At 36.4% G+C, this 11,890-nt stretch overlaps 1 protein-coding gene across 1 annotated transcript; it reads left to right on the forward strand.

Moving 5' to 3' along the window:
* Positions 1–8,017: 8,017 nt before the first annotated feature.
* Positions 8,018–11,654, forward strand: LOC123673379. Its single transcript, XM_045607865.1, has 3 exons — positions 8,018–8,540; positions 8,696–11,106; positions 11,298–11,654. The coding sequence occupies exons 1-3, from the start codon at positions 8,018–8,020 to the stop codon at positions 11,307–11,309; spliced, it is 2,946 nt and encodes a 981-aa protein (XP_045463821.1). The 3' UTR covers positions 11,310–11,654.
* The last annotated feature ends 236 nt before the right edge of the window (positions 11,655–11,890 follow it).

The following is an 11,890-nucleotide window of genomic DNA, read 5'->3' on the forward strand; positions in this document are numbered from 1 at the left end:
AGCGATTCTTCTACGAAATGCTAAATGGTCCAAATGTTTATCTTGATTACTGAGGCGACTAAGTTGCCACGCATTTTGTATTGCCATATCAATACTATGGGCAAACATGCAAAAATACCATTTTTTGCCTCTAATTCCAGTGCGATATAGTGAGATGTTCTGATCACTTCTGTCAACGCCGCCCATGTTCTCGTTGTACAATTTTATCATGAACGGCTGTGGTACTTGTATTGTTTTTTTTTTCCTGTCGGGAATACCTTTTTACCATACGGATAGGATTGACTACAACTGCATTCGATGCTAAGGAGACCACACTATTGTCATTCCAACATAGGACTGTCAGATTTCTATCAAGGTCTGTCTTGTAGTCATGTGTTCCTCTTGCAGACTTTTTCATTTCAGCAGTGGATTTCAAAGGATTTTTTGAAATTCTATTGCTCCGTATTGTACCTGTCCCACAAATACCAATTTCTGACAATTTTTCAAACAGTGCCATACTTGAGAAGAAGTTGTCAAAGAATATATGGAATTTACTATTGGGCCACCGACTTCTGAGGGAATTTGCATAAGTGAGCACTACTCCAGCACCGACTCCCAGTTCTTTGTATTCTGTTGACACATGAGTCGAAGCTCCCTGATATGGTTCAAACCAATTTATATAACCATTCCTTGTACAGCCTACCCAAAGCTTGTATCCCCATCGTATAGGCTTACCTCGGATGAATTGTTTGGCACCATGCCGCCCAAAATAGGGAACCATTGCTTCATCTACACTGTGATGTTCCTTATGAGGTGCAAACTTCAAAAAATTATTGTTGAGGGATGTGAAATGAGGCCGTAATTTAGAAAATTTATCATCAGGATCTAGGTTATTATTATCTGCAATATGAAGAACTTTCATTATGTAGTCGAACCTATCTCTAGAAAGAGCCTCAGATACTAGTTGGTTATGCACATCTTTGTCCCTCTCCCAAAACATCTTCCTCCTGGGGTACGGTACATATCCACTCAGTATAAGTATTCCCACAAAACTCTTCATTTCTTCTACATTTATTGGCTTGCAGTTTATATTCTTCATTGCCGCATACGCGTTCGATTGATTCGTCAACATATCGAATATATTTTCATCAAAAAGGCTTTAGAATAACGAAATTTGAGATTTCTCATCATCGTTATTTTCTGGTTCGATTTCCTCGAATGGATTAGATTGATGAGAAGTAGGAAAATGAGAGTCCCTCCAATTGAACACTTTAGCCGATTTCAAAATCGAACATTTAGGCTTAGTAACTAACCTCGCTAGAGGAATATTATCATCGTCTGAGTCTGAATCCTCTATTCGAAAAGGTACCTGTACCTCAGCTTGGGTACGTAATTGTGAGGGGGGTAAGTTATCAGGTGACATCACATCTTCATTTCCGGAATCTTCCTCAGTCTCAGCTCCGTCATCTGGTGGAAGCATGATGATATCTGCAGAAGGATGGGGAAAATCAAGATCCTCTATCATTGCCAGTGCCTCGTGCAACGAAAACCCTCTGAAATTACAAGAAACAAATGATTAACACAACCATGGAAAAACTGTGATATAAATTAATTATAATATTCGATACTCCTGACGTACTACATATAGGACGGTAATACTTAACCTCATTTTTGGAGAGAATTCCATGCGTTTTTCAAGCTTGCTATAAATTAGTGAGGAAGTGAGCTAGTTTTCAACATTCTACATATGAAAATTAGGGATAAAATATAATGTTTCGATTTTTTCACTCACCTTGAAAATCTGATGCCTATATCACTCATTTTTACGAGAATTTGTCACTAAATATAACTAACTTCAACACAGCTATAAGCAGCCTGATCGAATATAACAACAGCAGTAAGTATGTAGAATAACAAATACGTAACGCGCAGCCGCAATATGATCCAGGGGCGCAGCTACAAATTAAATAATGTGGTGTCCTTCCATTAGGACGTTAGGGATATCTGGGTTAATAATATAATATCTGGCATATTCAAAATAATCAGAAATGAATTCTATATTAGAATCAGATAAAGGTCTTTTGAATACACCTCTTCCTAAAGAATTTCTTGAATTCATCAAATCAAAAATATTGTTTATTATTCGACAGAAAAGTGCAGTACTATGAGCTCCTTGGAACTGTTCGAACTTCAAATAATCAGAACAGTATAGAAGAGCATCTGCAACACTATCACTAAATGTTTGCACTGCCAATTTGACTTTCATTTTTTCTTGGGACTAATTTATATGCCTTTTTCTAATTTTGGTTACTGCGTGCAACAATACTTCACTAAACTGGCTTTTTCTTCAGCTCCTAACCAATTAATTAAAAAATATCCTATTGGCAATTTCCATCTACTATTGAGTGCAACAATTGAAAAGACCTATGCTTCTCTTGCCTCAGGTAGAGAATCGCCTTCCATAGGGTAAAAAAAATATTGTAACCTACTTGTTTTTTGCCATTTCATTGAATATGTTTCCGTATAGACATTTCATCCATTACCAAATTACACACTAATTTTTTCCCTTCTTTTCCTTTACACTTGAGTTCAATTTCTCTTAGAGACTCCGTTGTATAACTTGGTGACCCGTTAATAGCTTTGTACCATTTTGATGAAGTTTTTGGATGAGGCAGACAGTTTGAAAACATTCTTCTGACATAGTTATATACTGAAGTGAATAAAAGTTGAGGGTGAGAGCAAATATCCTCAACTCTTCAGGATATTCTTTCTTTGTTGAATATTTCAATTGTCTGAATGTAAGTTCCTGTTCAGCTTTCGAAATACACTCCCATTACGTATGATATATTGAGAAAATTATATGAACCCATGTAGCTTCAAATTTTAAACAAGTAATCTAAAAAAAAAGAAAAAAATGCATTCTTTAATTCACAAAGTGATTAAACAAGGAGATCAAAAATAATTTAAAAAAATCGATAAAATGTTGATTTTATTAAACAATTCCATTTTTATACTTACGCCAGATAAAATAAGTAAATATCGAATAAAATGAAGGATCTGTAATTAATGAGAGTTGATTTTTGAAAAGAAAGACCTTTGTTATGAATACTAAGTTTAAACTAATTAATTCTAAAAAGCAACTACCACACAATGTTAGGACTATTTGACTACATTTACTGCCTCAAAATTCACTAAATTCTAATCATCATAAGCATTAAACATATTCTAACAAACGTTTCTTTCACCTGCATTATATCATAACAATTCTGTGAGATGTTTCGGGAATTTCTCAAATGTATTATCAGTTCTTTTAACTTGGTGATCTCGCTCTGTATTTTATTTTTTGTGTTCGGATTTTGCGGATTCTTTGAATACTTCTGTTAGCAATGCTCCATATCATTTTCGATTCTGCTGACGTCAAATCAGAATATTTTATATTTCCAAAATAATAAGGAACTTGCCTCCTACAAAAAAGTCAAGTACTTGAAGAAATAATTGCATGAAAATGAATATTACCTTGTTTTTTTTTTAATTTGAGATTCCGCAATACAATCATCTTTACTGATATCCTCCTCCAAGTAGTTTTGAGAACTTAAGTATGAGGAAACATAACACCTCCATAAATATATCGCACCATTTTAATAACCTAGTTGATGCAATATTTTGTTGAGCCTTTTATTATCACTAGGTTCATTTTGATCTTCCATAGTCTTCAAAGGTCTTTTTCTATGAGATCTAGGTAAAGAATTCTTCTTTTTCAAATGTTCCGGAAAATCAAATATTGAGGGAATGGAGCCTTCTCTGAGTTTTATCTGTCCAAAATTACGCACAATATCACTTTCAATAAAATGTTTACTGCATAACAGCTATGCATTCTCTTTTTCGATGAATCAGATGAACTCCTTTTTCTCGCACTCCTCCTCAGCGGATAAGGAGTAAGGTCTGACTCATCGAACACCAAACGCCTCCATCTCAACGTTGGCTTCACGGAGGGTTTGGCCCTCCTTGGGGTCGCCATAATTTGGGATTTTTTAAGCTCAGTGGTGGCCACACTGCTGGTTGGGACTGTGCTAGTTGGAATCTTTGATTTTGGTACCTCTATATTATAAGAGACTGGCACTCCTATTGATCTGACTTTGGAGGGTACCGCTAAAGGATCCGCTGGCTTTGTCCTCCTTCTCTTCCTTTTAAGTTCAGAACAGCTATGCATCCTCTTTTTCAATGAATCAGATAAACTCATTTTTCTCGCACTGCTCCTCAGCGGATAAGGAGTATGGTCTGACTCATCGAACACCTAACGCCTCCATCTCAATATTGGTTTCACGGAGGATTTGGGCCTCCTCGGGGTCGCCATAATTTGGGATTTTCTAAGCTCAGTGGTGGCCACACTGCTTGTTGGGACTGTGTTTGTTGGAATCTTGGATTTTGGTACCTCTATATTATAAGAGACTGGCGGTCCCATAGACGTTCTGATTTATACACAACATACAAAGGCAACATTTCACCAGATGCAGTTGCGGCAAACATTAGTGAAACAGCACTTTTTGTCGAATTCATAAATCGTTCTGGGTATTTGGTCCCTCTCCTAAAAATGCACTTCTGAGTTCCGGGATTGTCGCTTAGGTTCGTCTCGTCGTAATTGATTATGTTTTCAGGCTTGACCCCACTGAGACTTTTCTCTAGCCGTTTAAAATATTCTTCCATTTCTTCATCAGTTTTTTCTGCTCTAGAGCGTTTTAAATTTTGGCAGTGTCTTTTTGTTAAGAGATGCCGATGTCTGTTGATAAACCCTTCTACCCAAACTTTGCCAGGCATATTATCTGAGAAGATCGGGTTTCGAACTCCTCTGGAGTTTAAATAATTTTTGATCAGCATTCTGACATCCAATGATGTTAAAGGGGAACCGTACTCAGCACATGCGATGATAACATCTACGAAGTTCCTCAGTCGCTGTAAGTGCTGTGGGGCGACCCACATTCTCAGTGTGCTTTTTTTTATTTTATTCAGAATTGTTTTTCTGGGAACTTTGAATCTAATTTCAGCTTCCCTCGAACTCACATGCCGATTCTTGACAGCAGAAATAGCTTGTGAGAGATTTTCTTCAGAGTAGTTTTTGTAGTGGCGAGCGCCAAGAACCCTTCTGCTAGGTCGTGGCATACTGCAAAGAAAGACGTTGAAAAATGAATTTATAGTTTCATCACTCATTTCATGTTCACATGAAACCATTAACTATCAATCGAAAAAAAAAATAATAAAGAATGAAAATACAATGCTTCAGGTGGCAACTTTGCCCATTCTGATAATTCAGCACGCTATAAAAACTATTAGATTGAGCTGTAAATCGAAATATCCCTGTTGGTCACAAAGCATCAAAGCATATCAAGTCAAAATTTCATCTGAATCTCTCTTCAAATAATAATTGTTTGAACCTTAGCTTTCGGGCTTCGGAATTGACGAAAAAGATGATAATTTTCCCTACCTGATGTTCGAGCCTGACACGTTCCAGCAGTGGTTGCAGGAGCACTGAACATTGCCGCCAATTCCTAGGAACGCCTAGACGTACCATACAACGTTCTAACAGTGTTGCCGTGCTTTAAAAATGAAAGTGAATATGACCTTGCAAGTGGGCAAAGTTGTAGTCGCAGGGCAAAGTTGGCAGGATTTACGGTACTAGAAAAAAAAATTATTATCATAAAAATAAACGAATTCCTCTGAAAACAATGAACAAAATTCTTTCATGAACTAACAGTTTCTAAAGAATTGGAAAACTATTATATATATTTGAGAACATAAGTGATAAATAATTTCAATTTCAATCTTTACTATATCCAAAAAACTTTGAGAACTATCCTCGGCCTTCATCACAGTTGATCACATTATATTGAAGTCTTGTTTCACCTCCTCCCATTTTTTTCTTGTAGTTTGGCTAATACCCTTACTACAACTTCTTTAGGTGAGAAAAGCGGACTTGTTTGGGATTGAGCTCCAGAAAAGTTTGGCTCTGGAATATGACTCACATACAGGTCTATATCTATAATGAAGGAACTCCTATTTGCAACCATAAGTTCATGGTTTTCAGTCATTTCAATTGTTTGCGCATTCGTTTTTAACTCATAGAAAGTACATAAACATCCCAGTCCACGTTTTTTTCCGCCTTTTGGGAGCTCCGTAGTTGCTGAATCCAGTGTGTATTTCCTGCTCTTAGAAGAACTTGACAAATACCTGAATGAGAGCAGATTGACAATCGGGGAAAAATTTCTCTTGTTTTGTTTTGGATGCTGGAAAGCACACCAATCACCGATGCATATGCTATATTTTCTGAATACATCCATAACTTCATGTATAGGACCATTGATAATTTTGTTATTTTCGAATCTTCTGAGTCTATCAACAATCAATCTATCTTTGGTGTCATTAAGAAGCCAACAAAATGAACTTTTTTTCACCGTCATCTATTTTTCTCCAAACATAATATTCAAGTATGGACCATTCACGATACTTTCTGTGTTTCCGGAAAAATTGAAAAGTTTTTCAAATTTATTTCATCTCCTACTTTCAATTCTTGAGACAACTGCTGAAGCTCCATTTCATTAGCTACCTCCTCTTCAATATCACAGCATTCAACCGCATCTTCCATTTCAGCTGTAAAGATATGTGGTTATCAAACCCAAAATAAAAAAAATAGGAAGAGTATGTTGAAAAGTATTGAATTACCTGTGCATAGTTCGTCAAATGATTCAGTAGTTTCTACTTCTTCTCTGGGTCTTCTTGTTCTTCCAAGTCGTCTTCATTGTCCTTAATCATTTGAGACAAATCAATGTCTAACCCTTTATCATCATCTAATATCATGCCTAATTGTCTTGCGCAGTTTTCCACATCAGCTTTACATCTGAGTACAATTTCATTTATTTTCATGTCGTCAACGAGATCGACGTATTCATTATTATTATTTGTGCCCAAAATATTAGACATGTTAGCCAAGCGAGGATTATTTTCTCTTGGGAATTCGAATTTCTCCTCACATTTTCCTAAATTGAGATAAAAATTTAAGCTCAACTTACACTTTATTATGGTTCTTAGGATTTTTCTTGCCGTATGACACTGTTCACAAAATAAACGACGCATTCGCCGACGCAATAATGTTGTCAAAATCTATGAACAACATATTCTAACCTCACTTTATCGCGTCATCGAGAAATCTAGTACGTTTTGCGCATGTCCATTTCCAAACATTGCCAGACATTTCCCTGGCATTTCATAAACATTTCCACACATTTCGATACATTTTCGGTATATTTCCAAACATTTCAAAATATTTCGAGACATTCCCTTACATTTCACTTCATTTCCAATGAAGTGTAGAACCATTTCCGCTCGTGATCACCCCCTCGTAAGGAGTATGGTCTGACTCATCGAACACCAAACGCCTCCATCTCAATGTAAGCTTCACGGAGGATTGGGCCTCCTTGGGGTCGACATAATTTGGGATTTTTTAAGCTCAGTGGTGGCCACACTGCTGGTTGGGACTGTGCTGGATGGAATCTTTGATTTTGGTACCTCTATATTATACGAGACTAGCGGTCCCATTGATCGAGTTCTACTGACTTTGGAGGGTAAGCATAACTATTTGTACAGGTCAACTCCAACTCCGAACTTATTTAAGATGGCGTCGGTTGAGGATGACCTGAGTGAAGGCGAGAGCATTAGGAGTGAAAAAGAAGTAAATTTAGTGAAAAATAATTATAGGTGTTGTGTTAAAAAAGTGTGCACAACTCAAGTGTGTATGAATTGTGGGGGCTTATACCATAATTCGTGCGCGAAGAAGAAAAATATAAAAATTATCAATGAGAGATACGTCGAGTGCTGTGATGAAGTCCAGGATGGGAGGCGGAATCTGAATAGAGAGGAAATATTGGAGTTGAAAATCGAACATCTGAGTAAGCTCCTTGTGGAATCCAATGAGAAAAATGAAATATTGAAGGAAAATAATAGCATTCTAAAAGAAAACAATAAATTATTGAAACAAAGGTTAGATGACATGGAGAAAAAATATGCTGAAAAAACTGATAATGAGCGTAAACAGTACTCTGATATACTGAAAACTGATCGGATAGGAGATAAGATAGCAAACAAGACTTCTGACAGCAAGATAGTTCCAAGAGTAGTAGTTCAGATGCATGAGGACGCCGAGGTTGACAGGCGACATCTGATAGATGACACTAATTTCAAATTCAAAGCAAGACAACAACAACAAAGTAAATTCACGTCAACATCAAAGAATCAGGGCAATAAAGAAATACATATCAGAAATATTAATAATGAAACATCATACAATCACGACGGTTTTGAAAGAGTTCAACGCAGAAGACCTAAATCTAGACGACTTGGTACAACGAGAGTCTCCGAAGAAGAGGAAAAAACAGGTTTTGTTGGAGCTGAAAGAAGAGCATGGATATATCTTTATAGAATAAAACGACATGTTAAAGCTCAACAAGTAGAAGAATATGTGAAGAAAAACCCGGCTTTCACCAATGAAAAGGTCGAAGTGAAAGAGTTACCAAGTGAACCAACTCAGTTGAAATGTTTTGTTTTGACGGCACCGCTTGAGAAAAAAAATCAACTGTACGATCCTTCGTTTTGGCCACAAAATGTGGGAGTGAAGAGATTCAATTTCGGACACTTCCAAAAATATAAACCAAGTGAGGATTTTTTATAGATAATAAATCATATCAGAGGGACCCACAGAAGCATGTGAAGAACAACCATGAATACTCTAATAAGGTGGGTAACTACAGCATTATTCATCAAAATATACAATCTTTGGGAAACAGTATAGATCAGGTTGAACAACTTTTGAGGGAAAATACAGAAACTTTAATACTTTGTATTACAGAACACTGGAGGTCAAGAAATCAAATCACTCAGATTGGTATTCAAGGCTTCAGACTAATGTCCTGTTTTTGCAGAGAGGAGGGAAAGCATGGAGGATCAGCCATTTACATCAAAGATTCTATAGTATGTAGAGAATACAAAAATACAAATAAGCTATCCATACTTGGAGAATTTGAATTATGTGCTGTTGAGTGTTCTCTGAAAAAGATTAACATTATTGTCCTATGTATCTATCGACCACCGGGCGGTTCAATTGAGGTATTTTTTAACCAGCTAGAGAATATTCTTTCCAACCAGATAAACCTTGAAAGTACTATTTTTATAACAGGGGATTTCAACATTGAAATGCTGGACGAAAATAGAAATAAGCTCAGACTGGCTACAATGCTCAATTTCTACTCCATCAGAACAACTGTTGTTAACTACACCAGAGTAACTGAGCAAACTAAAAGCTGCTTAGATAACATATGTACAAACCTACATAATGGACACACATCGGTAATTCTTGCATCACATGTATCTGATCACTTTGGGCAGAAATTTGTGTTCAATATAGACAAAAATGATGAAAGGAAATTTGTTCGCAAAAGATTTCTCTTCGATGAAGCAAATAGAATTAACTTTGTAGACCAACTGAAACAACAAACATGGGAGGACATACTTGTAATCGATAGGAAGGATGTGAATGAGCAGTGGAAGACTTTTATCAATGTCTATTTGAACATATTCAACCAAAGCTTTCCACTTACCAGAATTCATTCCAATAACAACAAGAAATACAAGAAGAGTGAACGTGCTGAGGAAATCAAACATCAATTAGATATTTTACTAGTACTTTTGACTGATAACCCATCTCTCAAGGAGCAATACAAAAACATGAAAAAGTATTATGACAGCATATTGAAAGAGGACAAAAAGAAATATCTTCAGGATAGAATAATGAAATCAGATTGCAAAATGAGATCCATGTGGACCATATGTGGAGAGTTAACAGGGAAAAATAAACATAGAGAAAATAACATCGATGAAGATCCAAAATCATTGCCAGACAAATTTAACATACACTTGATTGAAGCAGTCCAAAAACTAGTAGATGAAGTGCATCATCAGAATTTCTTCTGTGATATAGAAGAGAATGATCAGTCGCTGTTCTTGAGACCTGTAAATACTGGGGAACTAGTTAACCTGTGTTCCAGACTGAAGAACAAACATTCCAGCGGATATGATGACATTCCAACCAGTATTGTCAAACTTTCACTTGTACAGATAGCATCAGTATTGTGTTACATCATCAACAACTCCATGAAATTTGGGAAATTCCCTGATCAGTTGAAATTTGCCCTCATAAAACCCATATATAAGAAGGGAGACCGTAATAGTCTTGATAGTTATAGGCCAATCAGCTTGCTGCCCTCATTCTCCAAAATTTTCGAACTGGTAATGTGCACAAGATTGTTGGATTTCTTCAAAAAATGTAATCTGTTTTTGGACTCGCAACATGGTTTCCTGAAAGGTAAATCTACAAATACTGCCATCTATCATTTTGTAAATATGATACTCCAGGAATTTGAGAAGAAGAATTTAGCAATTGGTGTGTTTTTAGATCTTAGCAAGGCCTATGATTGTGTGAACCTCGAATATTTACTAATAAAACTTGAAAAATATGGCATAAGAGGAAAAGCATATAAGTGGATTGAATCTTATCTTCTAGACAGAAAACAGCAAGTCATCATTAATGAAAACAAATCCAATATTGCAATTAAAGAAAGAGGTCTAGCGCAGGGCAGTAACGCAGGTCCTATTTTTTTCATCATCTATATTAATGACCTTATTATGGATGGACTGGTGAACTATGTGGATGACACCAACATATTGGTATCTGGAAGGACCCTCCCGGAGGCAGTTGATAAGGCGTATGACAGTTCATCTAGAATCTGTGATTGGTTCAACAGGAATGAGTTGGCACTGAATTCGTCGAAGACAAACATTATGGTATTCAGAACAAAGAACTCCCGAGTTACTCCAACTGGCACCATAAACCTGAATGGCAATGAAGTGAAACCTGTTCATGATATGAGATTTCTTGGAATACATATTGATGAATTTTTAGATTGGAACAGTCATGTGGAAAAAACTGGGCTGAGATTGAGTAGCATTGGATATGGAATCAGAGTGGTATCCAGACATATGGATGAGAGGACATTGAAAATACTGTACCACGCCAACTTTGAATCGGTACTGAGATATGGGATTGTGTTTTGGGGATGCAGCTCCAGCATTCAACTCCTTTTCATTATACAAAAAAGAACCATAAGATCAATCAGGCATATGAAATTTGGAGCCACCTGCAGGGGTGTTTTCAGGGATATGCAGATTATGACTATATATGGGTTGTATATATTTGAGTGTCTGATGTTCTTTTTCAGGCACCAAGTTGAATTCAGCTCTAACTTTGGTCATGGCTATAATACAAGGACGACGAATTTCATTTACCCTTCTCATAGGCTTACAAGTACAGAAAAAGGAACCTACTATATGTGCATAAAACTATATAATAAATTACCATCTACATGCAGATTATCTAGCTTAATAAAATTCAAGAATGCCATAAAGAAACTGCTAATTAAACTGGAACCATATTCACTTAGAGATTTTCTAGATTGTAACAACTTGTCAGAGTTTGTATAGATTGTATATATTGTTGTTGACATCATTTCGCTTCTCTCTCTGTAATTTACTGTGGGGATGATTTGAAATAAAGGAATTTATTATTATTATTATTATTATTATTATTATTATTAACTCCACATCCTCTATAACAAGTTAGGGACAGGTATCTTCTCTTCATGCTGTGTGTAGAAGGATTCTATTTCTCTTTTGGAGGCTGCTACCTCTCATCTAATACTACCACACTGGCCCACAATGCATCTAGGTCATTCTGTTGATGGCTTCCTGAGGGCCCTGGTGCTTGGTTTGCATATGCCATTCTTATTGGGTTGTATTAAGATCAGGACTCTGT

This window comes from Harmonia axyridis, chromosome 2, assembly GCF_914767665.1.
Source record: "Harmonia axyridis chromosome 2, icHarAxyr1.1, whole genome shotgun sequence".
Lineage (NCBI taxonomy): Eukaryota > Metazoa > Arthropoda > Insecta > Coleoptera > Coccinellidae > Harmonia > Harmonia axyridis.